Here is a 20,989-nt window from a genome sequence, read left to right on the forward strand (position 1 = left end):
ATATATCAAAATGCCAAGTCGAGTATTCCCGTAAACACAGTAGATGTAAGTACTGTGTGCATTCTCTCTCTCTCTCTCTCTCTCTCTCTCTCTCTCTCACACGCACACGAAGAGGATGCTCATCAGTTGGTAACCTCACGGCGAATGCCCTGCACAATTAATTCCATATTGCAACTTTATTATTGTTTGCTGAATATATGTTTGTTTTTAGTTGTCTATGGACCTAATAATTACTACTGTTGAAATTTTATTGAAAAAAAAAAGCAAGTTTTAATAATAATATTATAAATTAGCCCCCCACCCCATCGTCAGCTGCCAATTTAGGGGACATCGCCCAACCCTACTACATTATGGCCAAGCATGCGCCCTTAAAATTGCTTTTGAACACACCACTGACTTTAGACGAGGTTTCTCCTGGTCAGTGGAGGAATTGTTTTCTGGAACTGCAAAATAGCACCAGGGAACGTTTGCGCCGGAACACGCCTCCTCTTTCCACTGAACCGCCCCCGGGAGCGCAAGTTCATTCCCTAATTTACCGACGTGTGTCTGTGGAGGGAAAAGTCTGCTGTGTGTCGGGTGCAAAATAGGAATGAGACATGCGTCGCTGTACAAAGTCAATTGCGCTGGGTGCAAGATAGGGCCCACATACACACACACACACTCACACTCACACACACTCACACTCACACTCACACTCACACACGGACACACTCACACTCGCACACACACACACACACACACACACACACACACACACACACACACACACACACACACAAGCACACACTCACACATGGACACACAAACAGTTGTACGCACACACAAACTCTCTCACACACACACACACACACACACATGGACACATGAACACTTGTACGCACACACACAAGCACACACACACACACACACACACACACACACACACACACACACACACACACACACACACACACACATGAACACATGAACACCTGCACACACACACACACACACACACCCTTAACCAGTGATTACAAGTGCCTGGAAAAGTAATGGAAATTTAACCGTACAATGATATGTTTAGCATCATCAAGATAGTACTTTAGATGTTCAGAATGACATTGTAAATGCACTGATACACATTCAGCCGTGTCTGATCTCTAATGCTGTTGATAAGCATAAGCTGCATTTAATGTGAAACATTCTTGTGTTTCATGCATTAATGTGTGATTAATCTAGATGTGTTTATCTGTAATAATCTGTCATTTCCTCCTGCGATGTGAATCATCTCCTCCTTTGAGAGGAAATCAGAGTTGTGTCCGTCAGACAGAAGCTCTCAAAGACTTTATTATTCCTGTCATGTGTTTGTCCCAGTTTTCCCGACGTCTCACTCCGCCTCAGTGTGGAGAAAGACTTGCTTTGACTCTGTTTTCCGTCAGGAGCCGGATCCGCTCAGAGGAACCTCTCAATACTCCCAGAAAAATGTTCAAACGGAATCTTCAAGGCCCGTCTCGACGCCCGACCCCTGACCCCAGAGGTCAAAGGTCATCATGAGGTCATGACACGAGAGGAACGCTCATTAGGGTCTTTCCATAAATGGAGGCTTTGTGTCTCGGACGGTTGTGTGATTCTGGAGGCGTCAGTGTGTGTTGAAGAGTTTTACATCGGATCTGCATTTCGCTAGTTTTCATTATTACGTGAAAAATGAATTTATGAATAATAATTTGTAGTAGCGAGTGTGTGTGAGCGTGTAAACCGTGAGTGCTTGATGAGGATAATGCTGCTGTGACTCCCGGAGACGCCGAGCGAGCGCAGAACATACGAGTGCTGGAGTTATTACTCAGCGCTGCGGCTGATATACATTTCTCTCTCATCAATCTGTGTTTGGTGTGACGAATTAAACACACAGCCTGTGTGTGTGTGTGTGTGTGTGTGTGTGTGTGTGTGTGTGTGTGTGTGTGTGTGTGTGTGTGTGTGTGTGTGTGTGTGTGTGTGTGTGTGTGTGTGTGTGTGTGTGTGTGTGTGTGTGTGTGTGTGTGCTGCAGTGCGTTTGATTCACTGCAGTGCGTTCAGATCCTGATGTTTATGCACCGCCGGGGTTATTCATTAACGTGTGTTATATTCACTCGTGTGTTTATCAGTGATGTGTGTTAGTGTCGGTCACTGCAGGGTTGTGCACTTGTGTGTCTCCTAATTACTCACCTGGTTATCTGCTCACACACACACACACACACACACACACACACACACACACACACATCAGCACAGCAGAGAGAGATTGATGAGTGCAAATACTATTGATGAGACGACACTTTAAAGAATGTGTGTGTGTGTGTGTGTGTGTGTGTGTGTGTGGCTGATTGTCTATGAAGATAAACTCACAAGGTGAAACCAAACTGCACACACAGTGTTTTCTGGAAAGCGTGTCTGTGTGTTACATATGGAAGGGCTTTAGAAACCGCAATACCTGCGATCTCAGAAGAAGAGCTTCTACAAGCTTCTGTTCTTCACCCTCGGGTGCTCTTCGTTTTTTTTTTTTTTTTTTACTTCATCGGAATGGTATGAAACTTGGTAAAGGTTTTGGCACTTGCTGTGTGAACACCCAAAAAAACCATGGACATGATGCGAACAGGTTAAATGGTCCTGAAATAAATCGTCACACTTGTGCTCCTCGCGGGGAAATTTAATTTTCAATTTTCAAAGTTCAATTTTCTTGCAGTTTTAGAGTAAAATGTGTTTTTGAACATTTATATTTCATATAAAAAATGTAAAATAGTCTTTTAGTGCATTTTTTATAACAATAAACGTACAATTCTGTAACTTTTTACAAAAAAAATCACTTTTTAAAACTTTTTTCACTTCAGCGATAATCTGCCAAGTGTCGTCTTTGAGAAGAGATCAAACTTCAGTCTGTGCTTTAAAGCATTCAAGATGTACCACAGTTTAAGCTGGAAATTAAATTTTCAGGTTTATGCTCAAAAAGTGAATAAATGGATTATAAATACAGCGTACATATAATTTAGTTCCATAAAATCCCCTAAAAATACAAAATATTTAATAAAAAACATTATCAAATTAAAATATAGTACAATAATTTCATTGAAAAAAATTAATAAAATCTGTCATTTTTGACCGACACGCGAAGAGCCCCAGTTTCATCCGGCACTTCACAGCCTTTCAGGGGTTCCATCATCTGATCATTTTATCCATTTAGTTTTAACTCATTTTAATTGATTAACATATTTTATGAATTAAACAGCTCATAAACATTCTTTATCACGAGAATTTTTCATGTATATAAAAAATAAAAAATAAACTATGAAAGTAAATAAACATGAAAGTATCATGCAATCATTTAAGACATTTGTCCTTATATAGAACCTTTTTGACATAAAGCGTTATGTAATTCAGAATCCCTAGAGTTCTGTATGGAACACCATTTATTCTACGAGTGCTCAAATACAGTGAGTGTTGGCAAAAGATGACCTTTATTTACATTCATCCACAAATTACAAACGAGGAACATACAGACATATAAGACCAACAATATTTGTAATATACAACACCAGGTTTATTAGACAACTTGATTTGGAAGCAAACTAGACAAGAGGAGAAATAAATGTTTTTGTTTTTATCTCAAGGGCCAACAAATATAATGCATAAGCATATTATACATAAGCGCTGTATAGTGTGTAAACGCAGCCAAGGACTGTATTCTGTGCTCGCGATCCGTCACATTATTAAATACAGTAAATATATGCAATTTTGTCAGTCTCAAACACCTCAGTCTCACACACTCCTGATGTCTGACGCTGACCTCCGTCTGATTCTCATCCTGCTGCTGTGGTGTGATAACAGTCTTCTGTCATCAATCACACACACACACACACACACACACACACACACACACACACACAAAACCTCATGGTTCTTTCTTGGAGCTCAAAGGTGCCACTTCAGAGACAGAAATGCCAAAGGGCTTATCTTCTGTCTCTCTCTCTCTCTCTCTCTCTCTCTCTCTCTCTCTCTCACACACACACACACACACACACACACACACACACACACACACACCTGTGACCAGATTCATGACACATTCTAAAAAAAAAAAAAAAGAATTGCTATTTATGAATCAAGTTTTATATATTTTATTCCCAAAAAAATGTATTATCTTTTCTTAGGATGGTTCTTAAAGTCACGATGAAATCAAAATGGACAATTCCTATATTTTTTATTAAATATTGCAGTGTTTATTGTAAATGATTTATCGGTGCACATCATTATTGTGTTAATAATCTTGAATCAGAATAACAGCAGCATCTCTTCTCTTCTCTGATGACGAGGGCGGGGCAACCTGTCACTCACATGAGATCAGCCAATAGCAAACCACAACCATCCAACCAGCCAATCAGTTCCCCACAGACACAATCAAGCCCCACCCACATTTGTTCTAGATCCTGAAGCGTTTCACTCGGATAAACGACACAATAGAGAAGAGAAGACGAGCACAACTTCCCTTTGAGTAACCATTATTGACATTTTCAATCAAATTCCAGCATTTCTTTTTCCAAAGTTTCCTGTCATTCAGCTGCTGATTTCAGACCGTTTCATTATAGGCTACATTCAATTTTTTTCTTTTTTTTTCTTTCATGTTAAGTGTTTAAAAGCTTCAATTAAATGAGGGGGGGTGGTGGTGGCGCAATGGATAAGACACATGCCTTTGGTGTGAGAGACCCGGGTTCGAATCCACTGTGAGACACCAATGTGTCCCTGAGCAAGACACTTAACCCCTAGTTGCTCCAGAGGCGTGCGACCTCTGACATATATATAGCAATTGTAAGTCGCTTTGTATAAAAGCGTCAGCTAAATGAATAAATGTAAATGTAAAAATGTAAATGAACCAAAACAAGCTCAAAACACCTAAACATGCAATGTTTAACAGTGAGACTGTTAGCCCGTCTAGATCAGCCCAATGGCGGTATCCGATAGAACGGGGGAAGGTCTCTGAGCGTTACTGTCTTTCCGCATGGCAAAGTAATTTAATTCCATTTAAGCTTTTATCTGACTCCATTTTATATCTGACTCCATTTTATCACAACCTTGAATTTAGGTTAGATTGCCAATTGGTTATTGGTCAATTATATAATAGTTTAACAATACATTTGATTGTTCTATTTAACTCTTTACTTATATTTGACCCGTTCATATGTCGCTCAGAGGTCCTCACGCCTTGTTTAACGCGACTTTCACGATCACAAGCTCGCCAGCTTCGGTCACTAAACAGAGGTAATTGGCTATTTACCTGAGATTGGTCGCATTCACGCTTACACAATCAAAGATACTTCGACATCAAATGCTCAGAGATAAAGAGTAAAAGATAAACCCGTCATTTTGAAAAATACATGATGCTGAAGTCTTTGAGGTCCTTCAACATTATGGGCTGATCTGAGGTACAGAATCGCCACGAGCCTCTTGTTGCGTTTCTTTATATAGACAGAAACTTCTTTCACATGGAAACATTTGCTAATGATGGGAATTTGCATTCAGCGTTTACACCTTTTGGGAGCCGGATGTCATTTTCCTGGAAGACACGCCCTCCTCTGTGTGCGAGTTATCTCTAAACTCTTAAGAACTTCATTACCTTTTGGTTTACTTCTTTGGGAATGAGACACCAGTCACACTGAGACATTTCAAATGATACCAAACATGTGTAATACTGTATGAGAAATATTCACATTAAACCATATAGATGTTTGGGTGAATATCTGGTGATCTCAGCGTGAGAGAGAGCATGGGCGAGGTGATCGACTCGGGGATGCTAGCTTCTCAAGAGAGAGTCAAATGTTAATTTCGAGAAAGTTCCTTTGTCTTCTCGGGAGTGGCCGTTCCTCAACCAGACTGTCTGGCATTTTCTAATTTCTCAATTCTGACAAGACCAAAGAAAAGACAACCGAGCTGAGATCCGCATGGCTTTATCCAGAAGCAATACTGGGAAAAACCAGATAAACGGCACAACAGGGAAGAAAACATGACAGCAACTTCCTTTTATGTCGACTTTAAGAAGATTTCAGTGAATCTGTATCTCTCCTATCAGACGTATCCAGCAGTGTGAAGAAATCTGCTCCCGCTCACACACTAACTGAACATTTATCATCTTATTTATCACAGATGGCAGCGCTGAAATGCCACAGAAACTGCGGTGAGCTTTTCAAAAAGGTGCTTGACTTTTCTAATTGCGCCCGAGGCGTAGGCAACACACTTTACCACATTTCCACAGCTATACATACTGTATAATTACCGCACACCCCCAAGCTTTAAATATGCATACAATTTGCCAACAGCGCTAACCAGAAACCGATCGAGAGACTCTTTAAGAAGTCGCTTTTGGCTTGAAGTGAGTCTAAAAGACTGATTCCTGTAGAGGATTGAGGATGTTATTGAGTCAGTGTATCATCTACACTGAGGCTTGATGATGTTTCTGAGAGTTTTAGACACTGTCAGATATTATTAACGCTAACTTGTGTCGTCTAAACGCTCCAGTACATCGGGTCCTGAGAGTTTAATATTTCATATTGGATTTGTCTTATCGTGGAATCTGTTCATCCCGCCTGAAGCTGATCGTGTCTAAATGGCCTTTCTTCTGTCTTGATGCCTTAATTAGGTCTGATGATGAAAGTGTGAAATGAAATCAATCCGTTGTGCTGTTTTCCAGGGGAACCGACCCGCCAGCATCTCGGCTGGAACATGAGATAAACCCTGAGTTCTGCCCACGGGGATTGTGGGAAATTGAGGCCGTTTTTTTTGCACACTGTTCCCCCAATTTTGGTGGCAGTTCAAGGAAAGGACAGGGAATACACACACACTGTGTGTTACACACACACACACACACATCAACTCAGAGCCGTGGCAGACTGTGAGCTCAGCCAAAGTTCAAAGCTGTCACTGACTGTGTGTGTGTGTGTGTGTGTGTGTGTGTGTGTGTGTGTGTGTGTGTGTGTGTGTGTGTGTGTGTGTGTGTGTGTGTGTGTGTGTGTGTGTGTTTGAATATTAATCTGAGGCTGGTGCTTGTAATATTGCAGCACTTGTATTAAATTGGCTATTATTTGGTGACAGCGGGTTGCTTGAGAAACTCAATCGTTGTAATTTGGTAAAATGAGCTGTGAGAGAGCGTGTAGAAGTGTGTCTATCAAAGGAGCGGAGTGTGTAATCGGTGTTGTAATTGGTGTTGTTGCACCTTTGCGATCATAAAAATCATTTATTTTTGAGACTAACGGCAAATGGGATTGATGTTTTCGAGTCCTCATGGTCCCGCTGTTCCTGCTTCACGTTTCTGATGGGGTTTTTGTACGTCTTCAAAACTCAGATTTCTGTCTGTCTCTAAAATAAATAAATAAAATAATAAATATAAATTAAATGGTTTTTATTAGGGCTGCTGATTTAACTTGTTTATTTAATCAAAGGGGTGGTATAATGCCCTTTTCACAAGATGTAAAATAAGTCTCTGATGTCCCCAGAGTGTGTGTGTGTGAAGTTTTAGCTCAAAATACCCCACAGATATTTTCATATAGCAAGTTAAAATTGTCACTTTTTGAGGGTGAGCAAAAATGCACAGTTTTGTGTCTGTTCTTTAAATGCAAATGAGCCGCTGCTTCCGGCACAGGGGGCGGAGCTTCAAGAGTTTGCACTCACACAGACATGCACTGAAAATTTCAAAAACCTTTTATACCGGAGTCAGACAAACCGGATTCAGACAATGATGGAGAGACTCGAGAAGAAGTGACAACATGTAGAAGCAACAGGACATTTCTGAATGGTTAGTTGATGAAGTTATGTAGCTTATGTGTAGTTATCTTCTAGTCATTGATTAGCATATTCTGTCTTGATAATCTATAAATCGTTCCCGGGGGCGGGGTTTATGTAAATTCTAGGGTTGGTGATGTCACTAACCCGGGAGGAATGTGGTGTAGTCTCTACCAGCCGTTTGTTGTAGTCCTTAAAAAGTTATTTCTGTAAAAGCAAATATCTCCCTTTGCTTTGAACTGTGAGCGTTGTAACTTTGCAGATGTTGTTTATGATCAAACAGCAACATTACACACTAACTACAGTTAGAAAAGTCAAATCATATTCAACCACCCCTTTAAAGTCCCCCTGTTTTGACATACAGTACAAGCCAAAATTGTTGCCAGACCTCCTGAAATGAGCAAAGTGTAAAAACACCCAGAAATGAAGACAAAGCATCCCACTCCTCCTCCTCTAGAGCTCCTGTTTACCAACACAGTCATTTAGCATGACGGATTTTGCCAAGGCTGTAAAACGCAGTAATCCTCACAATATGCTGCATTACCGCAGGGCCGAGTGCTTTTCAAAAGACGCCAGCAAATGCTTTCTGGCTTAACGCAAGAAGCATTACAGCCTGTTAACTGAGTTCACCTTCAGCTGAGATGCACAATTCATCTTATCTGTGTGTCAGCGAAAGTGTGTGACCTGGGAGAATTCACTTCTCATACTGGGACGCGAGACGAAGCTTCCCTCTCCCAAAACAATTACACACTAATCTGCAGCAGCGAATGAGAATTAGCTCTTTAATCAGGCTTCTGGCAGGCCTTCACTTCACCCGCCGTGAGGAAGTTATTATATTATCTGTCAGAGAGCCTGACCTCGCCTTCACTCGCTGGATCGGGACAATTCAGCAGAAACCAGCGGATAATGGCGGCTCTGTCAACTGACATCATATCACGCCGTTGGTGAACAATGCTAATCGTTCTCAGAAGAGCGTTATTCTGCTGGCTCGAGATCCTCGTCTACTATCCTTTATCTGTCTTTAGTGTGTAATGTTGCTGTTTGAGCGTGAAAAAGGTTTCAGAGTCCCTCCAGCGGGAGTTATTCTCCATGTTAGGGATGCACCGATATGAACATTTTGGCCGATACCGATAACCGATAATTCTTTGTATTTGAAAGGCGATAACCGATATATTGGCCAATAAATGTCAATCTAGTTTTTTTTTTTATAATTTTTGAGAGCTTGATTAAAAAGCAAAAGTCTCACCATTAAAAGCCATGACCCAAGCACACAATTATAATGATGTTCTCATTATAATTGTATGTAGCCGATATGACAGACTTGTGCTGCACTTAACCTTATTTTCCTTTTTTCAAGTGATTTCAATCATATTCAAGCAAATCAAAACCATCAGAGTGAACAGTGCACATCTGAAGCGTCTCAGCTGAAGGAAATAATCCATTATTTATCAGCTTTAATATATATCGACCAAAATTTCTTACCGGGCCAATAACGATGAAAAATGTACATATATCGGCCGATACCGATATGGTGGCCGATATATCGTGCATCCCTAATTTAAATAATTAATGCGCAGAATAAAGGGGCGGGGCCTGGTTGAGTTAGTTAGTAGTGTGTTGAAACTGGTGGTTAACATTTTCCAAACACAACCAATCACAACACACTGCTGCAGCCAACCAATCAGAGCGCAGTTTTGTTTTTCAGAAGGAGGGGCTTCATAGAGACAGGAACTAAACAGGGGTGTGTTTCCTGTACAACGCTGTAACTCGCTGCTTCACTATCATAGTACGATTCATCCTTGAAGAAATCAACTACCTCGTCACGACTGTTTCCCGAAACCATATTATCTCAAATTGGTCGTTCAACCACGTTGGTTAATGATATCATGAACTTGATGGAGTAATAACTTCTTTTACTGAATCATTTGAGATCAAATTAATGCTAGATGTTTTGCTATAAATTATGCACATGGTATATTATTTTGCTCAAGATAAGGCTTTATTGAGTCCACATGTCATGCAATCTAGAGACTCTTCTTCTAACCACAGTTCGAGAGCTGTCGTTCAAACACACAACTCTGCGATGCGGTTTGCGAATGTTGGAACGATGGTTTCGGGAAACACTGACTCGTTGAACTGATGATAACGACAGAACTTGCGACCATAGTTGACTAACGATGCTTTCGGGAAACCAGAGCGTTACTGACAGACTGGGAAGAGAGGAGCCGCAACAATGGAGAATATGAGGAAAATAATCAACATTCAAGCAGGAAAACCTGTTCTAGTAGAGCCTGAAACAACATCAAGCATTATAAGTCCTCCTCAATGTTTTCTTTCTCTCTCCTAAGTTGATTAAATGATTCCCCTCTGGAGTCAAAGACAAGGGCGAGTTCATAACCGAGACCTTGAGTCCGTTTATCGTCTTGTAAAGCCTGACAGGCAGTCAACAAACAGCCAGCTTTATTTTGGATGCGCTGGCAGTTTCAGTCGTTCGCCTGTCAAGTGCTGAGAGCAGCCGATGCCAAGAGAATCACAAGTGTGTTTGCTCTGAGTTTCAGCCGTGCATTCGCATCTGTTCGCAACGGAGCCGATCTGAGTGTGTCTGGTGTTTGTTTGGGATTGTGTGTCAGTTTCTGTCAGCGCACCGACAGGGACAAGATGCATGGAAAGCAAAATGAAGGGATTTGTTCCTTGTTTTATTAATAAAGAGACGCAGCTCGGGGCTTAAGTGACAGCGACGTCTCATTCTTCCACATCAAACTCCCGGCGCGCATCGACTCACTCTGTCGTGTTTTTAATTAACTGGTGCATGAAGGTAATTCATGCACAGAACTGGTCACTGTGAAGAGTCAAGAGATGCAGAGAAACTGCTCTAAGAAACTCTGGCAAATGTTGCAAATGATTTCATATACAGTTTTTGTCTCCTGAAAGAAAGAAGTGATTCTGAACTGAAACGAGTCGTCAGTAATTCAGTCTCACTCCTGCTGTAGGTTTGTTACTCATTTGCATAATGCCCGCCTGTGGTCCTGATTGGCTGAGCAGCGTCTCTTAGCTCCGCCCTCAAACACTGTAGTTTATCTGAGATGAGCTGAGATTCAGATATGCTAATGAGCGTTTGCTTTCTGACCAATCAGAGCAGAGCAGCTCTCAGAGAACTTGATGGAGTTCTAGGAGGAGGTTTAGAGAGACCTCGATGGAAGCGTTTCAGAAACTGAGGCCTTGAATGTTGAATGTTCTTTGGCCTTGAATGCATGTAAACCTGTTGAAGGAGACCTTTAAAACAATATTAAGAACCTTTAATATAGCAAAATAGGGGCACTTTAATAACTTGGTATGACATATGTAGCTCTATTCATGCGCTCTCTGTTATGATATGGATCCGCTTCTCCTGTAAACGAGTGGGATGTTCCCGGGAATAGATTTGCTGTCACTGGATGGCTGCACTTGGGCAAGATTACGTCCAGGAAAGATGCATTAATAGAGAGAAAGAGAAAAGTGCATTTGCTTTACACCATTTATTGTCTTTGAATAACACACTAGACAAGATCTGACACGTCTGTAATGAACGCAGCGTATGGAGATGCTACTGTGTGTGTGTGTGTGTGTGTGTGTTCCTATTAAGGAGCCGTATAATAACGAAAAATAATAATTTGAATCCCACAAAGACTTCTGTCTTTACTAGGAGTCAAATCTTTTCACCTCACTCTCTGAGCATTTATCAGTTTTATTAGTTAACCCTTTAAATCTGTTGTTTTAGAAATGGAACAGTTTATTAAACCTTTAGGCAAACAATAATAATTTTGCATTTGTGTTGATTACTCATATTTAATGGCTTATATAGTCTGAAATAGTGAGAATATGAAGGATAAAAACAGATCGATTTCATCCAGAGGCCAAAACTGAGCAAAAATATGCATTCTGGTGCAGATGCTGATATTTATATGGACAAAAAGAAATGAAATTCTGATGCTTGTAAAGTAAATCAATGAACTCTTTATAACAGTAGAGCAGATACTGTCATAAAATGCATATAAATATCAGTTACTCTATATATTACTCAATATCTGCCAATAATATATCCTAGTAAGATGATATTTAAATGCTTTAGTTTTATTATCAAAGCTTTAGTTTTCAAACGTAAAATGTAATGCAATACAATGATGATTAAGAGATGAACAAATGAACCTTCCTCAAAAGCCTGATGATCATATTTGATACTCATGTTATTTCTAAAAATAAATTGTGCATGGATAATCAGTCCAGTAAGTGTTCATCTTGAAATATTACCAAGAATATAAAAGTTATTCTGACGTTTACTTAATTACTAAAAGGCTTTTACTTGCTACAAAAAAACAAGAAGGCGTGCAGTAGATTGTGCGGCAGGTTTTTCAGCAAACTTTGATTATTTATAGGCATCATAAATCCATGTATGGAATATGATGCAGCAGGTTTTATAGGGTGAAAGTGTGTGTGTGTGTGTGTGTGTGTGTGTGTGTGTGTGTGTGTGTGTGTGTGTGTGTGTGTGTGTGTGTGTGTGTGTGTGTGTGTGTGTGTGTGTGTGACAGACGCAGAGACCTGAATGCACTGCATTGCTGTTTGTTTCCTTTCCTGTTTCCGTTTCCAAGTCTGTCTGTTTTCCCTGCTGACCTGATCCTGCTTCACTGACGTTCCTCTCCTCTTTTCTCCTCTGTTCCTCTGTTCCTCTGGCTCTCTGCAGTGGAGATTAAGGTGATAAAGGACCTGCCGTGGCCTCCTCCGGTCGGGCAGCTCAACACCAGTCCTCCTGTAATGGAGTTGGTGGAGTCTCCGTCCTCTCCGGGTCTCAGAGATACAGCGAACGCCTGTGACCAGCACACGAACGGTGGGTCCGACCCTTGACCCTCGACCCCCGACCCGCTCATTATCACTGTCCTTCACGAGACACACACGGAGACACTGGATTGCTGAGGTTCAGAAGAGATCTTAATGTCTCAAGCTTTATATCTCACATGCGAATGTGACTTTATTTCTCATAATTGCTCATTTATTTCACTGAAATTTGACTTTTTGGGCCCTATTTTAACGATCTGAAACGCAAGTATCAAGCGCGAAACACAAGTAACTTTGTGGGCGGATCTTTGGCGCTGTTGCTATTATACCGGCGGGATAAATGACTCTTGCGCTCGACGCAAATCTAAAATGTGTTGGTCTGAAGAGCTTCATTACTCATAGGTGTGGTTTGGGCGTAACGTGAAATAAACCAATCAGAGCGTCATCTCACATTCCCTTTAAGAGCAGGCGCGCTTGTTCCATGGCAGTTTGCTATTATAACGGCGGATTTGCCAGACGCACGCCAGGAGCGGTTCACAGCCGAGGAGACCGACGTTCTCGTCAGGGCCGTAAAACACAGAGAAGTGACATTGGGGATGGAGAAACACACACACATTAGCTTTTTTTCACATATTCATGGACTCAATGATTTCCCTCGTGTGGAATATTTTTCCTTGTAATCATGTATGGTTTGCAAAAATGTGAACGGCTGCGTCTGTGTAGATGAGAGAAGCAAAGTGTGTGTGTGTTGTGCACACGCTACATTATGGCCAAGCATGCACCCTTAAAATAGCATCTGAACACGCCACTGACTTTAGACTAGGTTTCTCCTGGTCAGTGGCGGAATTGTTTTCTGAAACTGCAAAATAGCACCAGGGAACGTTTGCGCCGGAACACGCCTCCTCTTTTCACTGAACCGCCCCCGGGAGCGCAAGTTCATTCCCTAATTTACCGACGTGTGTCTGTGGAGGGAAAAGTCCGCTGTGCGTCGGGTGAGAAATAGGATAGACACATGTGTCGCTGTACAAAGTCAATTGCGCTGGGTGCGAGATAGGGCCCTATATCTCACAATGTCACTTTAAATTTCACAAAGTGACTTTATTTTACAACCTTGCTTTTGTTTCTCATTTAAAGTGTCCCTATTATTCTATTTTAAAGTTTCCTAATGCTTTTTTGGAGTCTCCTACAACAGGTGTACATGCATCAAAGGTAAAAAAAAAAAAATTCCTCATTATATACATTTGCACATCACCACATTTTCAATGATTCTCAAACGACTCGTCAGATGAATCAATCTTTCTAAATCCCGCCTTTCCGCGAGATACTCTGCTCTGATTGGTCAGACATCTCAGTCTGTTGTGATTGGTTTACCTCGTACAGCGCGTCGAAAACAAAAACGCCCGTTGTCATAACAACGTCAGCTCTGCGTGTCCTGAGGCTTCCTACACCGTAAACCAAACACAGTAATGAACAATGATGTCGATTTGACCATATCAATGTGAGCGCAAGTCCGATGATGAAACACTGGAAGAACTATTATTCAACCCAAACCTCCATCACAAGCATGACTCGAGCAGGACTCGGGCCCCATCCACACTACGGCGTTTTCATTTAGAAACGGAGACCTTTTGCTACGTTTGCACCTCCCGTCCAGACTAAAACGGCAAAAACGAAGACCTAAAACGGAGAAGTTTAGAAACGCTGTCGATCCCGTATTGCGTTTTGAATCTTCGGAGGGCGTTTGAGTGAAGACGGGTCAAAACGGAGGACTTTAGAAACGATGACGTAGTAGAGGCTCACGCTCGGCTCTATGATTGGGTGTCATCAGTCATGGAGTATACACAGGTAATATTCAGTACCAGTAAACTCCACCCGCTGGAACAGTTTCTTACAGTAAGAAACTGCCGCGTGAAAAACGCATGCATGCTAGAAATAGAATCGACGCCTATTTTTCATGCGACACGCAAGCGTGTTGGAAGCGTTTCCAGGCAAAATAGAATAGGAAAAGATGTTTATATGTCATTTTGACACAAATACATATTAATAAATGACATTTTGATGTTTGAAAGTCTCTAGGTTTACACCGGCACGCGCATGCCCAGTGTTGGTGAATGGTCACGTGATCCGCGTTTTCAGTTGTTTTAATGTGGACGGAGATCAATTCTAATATGCAGCTAAAACGCTGGTGAGGACGGAGATCGTATTCGTTTTAATTCTCCGTTTCTAAACTAAAACGCAGTATTGTGGATGGGGCCTCAGTGTTTCTCAGTGATACTCTACTCAGTTTGAGGAACATTATGAGATGTTCCAACTGTAATTCCTCACCATCAGCATTAACAAGTGCATGTCCATCAACAAACCCATTATTTTACTTGTACTCATTTATTTACAGAGTATTTTTCTAATATATTGCGGTGAACATGTGAAAACTGTATCAATAACAGTGTATGCATTAGCCGAGCTCTAGCGTGGATGACTGATGTAACAAAAAAAAAATCGTGGTATCGTGGTAAAGATGAACTTTAACCACTGATTCTTCACTCGTCCTTGGGCAGTGAAAAAAATACTGGCTTTACTTTCACATTATAGAGCACAGCGTCTCCTGGACATGATGCTCTCCAGTGTCCACAGGAATCAGCTGCTGGTTTCAGGTTGGAGTTTTCCCTGGTGTCTGTGCGCGCAATAAGTGGGCGGGCAATATGCTAATGTGTCGTCTTGACGTCATAACGAAACAGCTTATGACTCGTTTGAAAAAACTATTCGTTTCAGTGACTCAGAGTCGACTCTTACTTTTGAAAGACAATAACTTTATATACGGTGCACTTTCAGATTTAAAACTTTGCAGGATGTTTTCATTCACTTAGTTATGTTACACACTACATGAAAGGTCATTTTCAAAAATCCATAATAGGGGCCCTTTAAAACTCCCACAATAGACCCTTTTACTGTTTGTACACAATGATGACGTAGCAACGTATGCGCGCGCATATTGGCAACGGAAGTATGGCGAGAATCAGCAGCGTGTCAAGCTACGCGACTGGATTAAACAACATTTACATTTACATTTACATTTAGTCATTTAGCAGACGCCCTTATCCAAAGCGACTTACAAATTAGGACTAAGTTCAGCGAGTCATCATAAAGAGGCAAAAGCAACAACAACGCAGGAAGTGCTCAAAATACGAAGTTCTGGTATTATTCAGAGTAGCATAAGCCTGATAAGTGATGTTTCAAAGGGAAAGGATTTTTTTTTTTTTTTTTTTTTTTTTTTTTTTTTTTTATAAGGTTAAGTGCTCACGGAAGAGATTGGTTTTCAGCTGTTTTTTGAATGTTGTCAGGGATTCTGCATTCCGGATGAGGGTGGGGAGAGCGTTCCACCAGCATGGAACTGTAAATGAGAATGTTCTGGAAAGTGATTTTGTGGCTTTCTGTGATGGAACCACGAGACGTCGCTCGTTGACCGATCGTAGGTGTCTGGTAGGGATGTAGACTCGTAGGAGTGAGTGAAAGTAGGAGGGAGCTGAGCCTGTGATAGTTCTGTAAGCAAGCGTCAGTGCCTTGAACTTGATGCGAGCAGCTAGAGGTAGCCAGTGCAGAGAGATGAACAGAGGAGTGACGTGGGCCCTCTTGGGCTCGTTGAAGACAAGACGAGCTGCAGCATTCTGGATCATCTGTAGGGGTTTGGTCGCACATGCTGGGAGTCCAGCCAGAAGGGCATTGCAGTAGTCAAGCCTAGAGATGACCAGGGCCTGGACGATAAGTTGTGTTGCATGCTCAGTTAGGAAAGGCCTGATCTTCCTGATGTTGTGCAGTGCAAACCTGCATGATCGAGCTGTCTTTGAAATGTGATCTGTGAAGGTCAGCTGGTCATCAAACGTTACTCCAAGATTTCTGACCGATCTTGATGGGGTGATTAATGATGACTCTAGCTGGATGGTGAAGTCGTGCTGTAGAGACGGATTGGCAGGGAGGACGAGAAGCTCAGTCTTTGCCAGGTTGAGCTGCAGGTGGTGTTCCTTCATCCATGTGGAGATGTCCGCCAGACAGCTTGAGACCCGTGCAGCTACTGTGGGATCATCTGGTTGAAAGGAGAGGAAGAGCTGTGTGTCATCAGCATAGCAGTGGTAGGAAAAACCGTGTGCCTGTATGATGTGTCCCAGTGATGTGGTATAGATGGAGAAGAGGAGGGGACCAAGAACTGAACCCTGGGGAACCCCTGTGGTCAGCTGATGTGCTCTGGATACCTCGCCTCTCCATGCGACCTTGAAGGACCTACCTGTGAGATAGGACTCAAACCAGTGGAGTGAAGTTCCTGTGATGCCCAGTGATGAGAGGGTGGACAGAAGGATCTGATGATTCACCGTGTCGAAGGCAGCAGACAGATCCAGGAGAATGAGGACTGAAGATTTGGAAGCAGCTTTTGCGATCCGTAGGGCTTCTGTGACTGACAGTAATGCAGTCTCAGTTGAATGTCCTTTCTTGAAGCCAGATTGGTTGACATCCAGCTGGTTGTTTAGAGACAAGAAGGATGTTAGTTGGTTGAAGACAGCTCTTTCAAGTGTCTTCGCAATGAATGGTAGGAGAGAGATAGGTCTGTAATTCTCTACCAATGATGTGTTTAGCGTTGGTTTTTTGAGCAGTGGAGTAACCCGAGCCTGCTTGAATGCTGTAGGGAAGGTGCCAGTGTGGAGGGATGAGTTGATGATGTGTGTGAGTGATGGTAGAAGTGTGGGAGAGATGGCTTGTAGAAGGTGTGAGGGGATGGGGTCAAGCGTGCAGGTGGTAGGGTGACTGGAGAGGAGAAGTGTAGATACTTCTTCCTCGGTTAGCGAAGAAAAGGAGGACAGAGGGGTATTGGCTGTGGAAGGGGTCGGTCTGGGTTCCTGTGTGTGTGGAGCTGAGAACTGACTGCTGATAGCTGTTGTTTTGTTGGTGAAGAAGGTCGCAAAATCGTCAGCAGTTAAGGAGGAGGCGGGAGGTGGTGGAGGTGGACAGAGGAGAGAGTTGAATGTCTTGAAGAGTAATCGTGTGTTGGAGGAGCTGGCAACAACAGCTGGCAACAACAGACGCAAGCATTTTTTATTATGTCCTCGCTCCAATCAACACGTTTAATCGCCTGCAGCCACTCTTCTGAAACGGCCGTGATCCTGTCGGAATAATATAAAACTTAAGCCCCTTGGTGGAATATCGATTAGTGCAACCGTAAACGCAACAACCAGACATTTTGATGCTGGGAAACCGTTTTGATAAACTTTCGGAGTAGCTAACACGTTAGAGCCAGTGGGGAACAACACCACTTCCGTTGCCAAAATGCGCGCGCAACTATTTGATCACGTGGGCTGTAAAAGGGTCTATTACTTAAACTTTTTTATTATTTAAAACAAAAACAACCACAAAAATATAAAATATGTATATAAATGACATTTTTATGGCTTTTCCAATTGTTGCTGAGTAATGGATTGCATTTGTAAAAGCATTTTGCATTTTTACACTTTTTAGATCAAAAGTAACCCAAAAATTAGGAGTTCTAGAAATCAACATTTCAAAATTCACTGATATGTTCAGGCTTTCCATGATCATGAGATCTCTGTCCGTAAAAAAACATTAAACAACCAAAGAAATTCTCAAAAACACGCTTTGAAATCGCTTGTGTTTCTGACGTCACAAACTACCTTGTAACCAATCAGATCAACGTGTGATCGTCAACCAGTGGATCTCTGAGCTGAGTGAGTGAGTGGAGGCGGGGCTCATTTGCATATTCATAGAACCGCATACTAAATGAGGCAAGGGTGTCGAGTTACACTCAAGATATGAGTTTTAAAGGATAAAATTATTGACTACAGGAGGACTTTAAGTATTATTTAAATTATAGTATATATACTATATATATACAGTGGTGGCCAAAATGATTAGAACACCTGACAGATCTGAAAATATTGAATTTTTTTTGGCCTCCAAACCATTCATTAATTTCATAATGTTCGTGGAACGATATTTCAACAAATATCAGATGAAGTGAGTCGTACTGTTTTTATCCACTTTTAACGTTTATCATGTCCACCTTCTGCAGATATACAGCAGCACATCTCTCTTCAACACTATTGTTATCCGAGGCCTTCTGCAACTGAAGCCAAACGCTTTCCTTTGAATGAACAATAGATCTGTCCAGTTTATTCTCCAACTCGCCCCACATGTTCTCGAGGGGGTTGAGGTGTGCACTTTGATGGGCCAGTCCATCGTTTCCAATGTTCCAGCAGACTCCTTCGGTCGCCGGTGTGAAGAATGTTTAGGGTCGTTGTCCTCTTGGAAAATAACCATTGAAACCTTAAATATGCCAAGTGTTCTAAGAATTTTGGCCACCACTATATATATATATATATATATATAATTTTTTTTATATTTTTTTTATATATATATATATTTTAACAAATGTAAAAATATTAACAGTATATTTTTATTATTATTATGATTGAGTAGTCACTCTGTTACTCTAGATCCAACTTTTTATTCCATTACGCTGAATAATGTGAAGAGGTTTTCCCTGTGGATGATCACTGCTGTGTTGTGGCGTTCCCGCTCCTGCAAACGTCTGAAGAGCTTTTCAGCACATGAAGCACATGAAGCACATGAAGCACATATGCTCAGATAAAGTTAATGAACTGCGGTCAGAATCCAGCGTCTTCCTGCCGAAACCGTCCAAATTAAGCATTTGCTTCCAGTGAAGCGGAAAATCACAGACGGCTCGAGTCCAGCTTTCCTGAAAACACCTCGCTGGCTTTTATAGACCCACATCTGACACTCAGAAACAACCACTTCTGAGACTTCTGTGTGTGTGTGTGTGTGTGTGTGTGTGTGTAACCCAATCACCACGTTCCCATTCCATGCGTTCGACAGGGACATGTGGAGAAGCGATTGTTCCTGGAGATTACAGATGTTCAGATCCTCAGGAATACGGATCAAACTATCAGATGACTAGAATTCATGTTTCCGTCTCAGACTTCTGGACGGCGTTCGCTCACTTGATCTGCGTGTGTATCAGGGTGCCACAATAAAACCAAAAAAATGCTTAAAAGTGGTATTGCGTGTCACTCATGATCTCGCTCCAAATCCAGATTTATGTGTGAGACGGGATGGTTTTCTGGCACTGGTGTGTGTGTGTGTGTGTGTGTGTGTGTGTGTGTGTGTGTGTGTGTGTGTGTGTGTGTGTGTGTGTGTGTGTGTGTGTGTGTGTGTGTGTGTGTGTGTGTGTGTGTGTGTGTAAGCACGTCAGGTGGCTGTAAGTTAACCTGGATTGATCCGGGTTTTCCTCCAGAGATTAACCGTAAAATGATCCCGTCACTCCAGTTCCTATCAGGAATAAACCGGTTAAAGGGTCGTTTCAGGGAGTTCAGTCGGGAACGCTGCTTTCTGGACGTGCCGAAGCTCAGACTCACATCCAGAAACTATTAAACACATTTCAAGTGATGCTTTAAAGATGAACGAAATCACAAACAAGAACATGCACAGTCAAAGCAAACATTACTCAGACACCAGATATAATGTGTGATATGTGTCACTAGTGTGATCAGGACACTATAGTTCATTAATGTGAGTGAGGAGAGCAGAATAAAGTAAACTGTGACATATTACACCCAGAAGCTCTTCATACAGGGACTACCAGTGACATTTAGAACAATGTGGGACCAGAAATGATTGGGACACTTTGAGCTGATCATGTTTTGCTGAAGTGTGTTTTCTTTAATTGCTAATGCTCTTTTTACACACAGACTGAACACAATGAAGCATTGCTTGGTGATTGGTTGAGCTAAACTGGTATTATCTAATTGTGTAGTTAAATTTAACAGCTGACAGATATTCAACATAATTCATGTGTGAGACAGTCTAACAGAAGGACGGACAAAACCAGTCAAATATCAACTGAGTTCTGCTCATATTTTATGACCATTCTCTAAATGTCTGGAGTCTTTAAAGCACCAGTTGACCTCACTAATCAACTAGCCAATACTAGTCGACGTTTATTGTTCTGAACTATAGCGTTTGACAAGCTGTCTCATTAATCTGACGAGATTTTAATTTCCGCGTGCTACTCGATGGGCCAGAAATCAAATTTGCATATAAATATAGGCAAACTCTTTTGTTTGCACCAAGAAAAGCGGGAGCCTTTTGTTTTCGGCTCTGAATTAATTGTTGCCGCTTTCCGGTCCTTTTCTTTCAGGCTTGAGTCTCTGTAGAATATGAAATAATATAATTAAAATATATCTAGATTTCATTATGCGAGCGTGACTGTGAGGAATAAGCCCGTGGAGATCTGCTGTTCTTCGGCTGTGTGAAACGCATCGCATGCACGGGGTTTAATGAAGGGAGGAACAAAAGACGAGTGTTTCGCGTGTGTGTGTGTGTG

The 20,989-nt window shown here is 41.7% G+C and overlaps 1 protein-coding gene and 1 long non-coding RNA gene across 6 annotated transcripts in view; one reads left to right on the plus strand and one right to left on the minus strand.

Annotated features, from left to right (window-relative positions):
- The window catches only part of shf (Src homology 2 domain containing F), a 161,611-nt gene that overhangs the window by 115,717 nt on the left and 24,905 nt on the right, over positions 1-20,989 (plus strand). For 3 of the 5 annotated variants that reach the window (XM_082182231.1, XM_082182230.1, XM_082182232.1), the window contains one exon: positions 12,497-12,640. The exons of the other annotated variants lie outside the window; for them this stretch is intronic. In XM_082182231.1, the coding sequence (XP_082038357.1) occupies positions 12,497-12,640 (144 nt within the window). The remainder of the gene's footprint in view (positions 1-12,496; positions 12,641-20,989) is intronic. 5 annotated transcript variants of the gene reach the window in all.
- LOC309507870 lies at positions 4,878-7,589 on the minus strand. Its single transcript, XR_014209266.1, has 3 exons — positions 7,527-7,589; positions 5,652-7,478; positions 4,878-5,577 (listed from the first exon to the last, which is right to left on the minus strand). It is a non-coding gene; the product is annotated as an uncharacterized lncRNA (long non-coding RNA).

This window comes from Leuciscus leuciscus (genome assembly GCF_965113295.1).
Source record: "Leuciscus leuciscus genome assembly, chromosome: 10".
NCBI classification, from domain to species: Eukaryota; Metazoa; Chordata; class Actinopteri; order Cypriniformes; family Leuciscidae; genus Leuciscus; species Leuciscus leuciscus.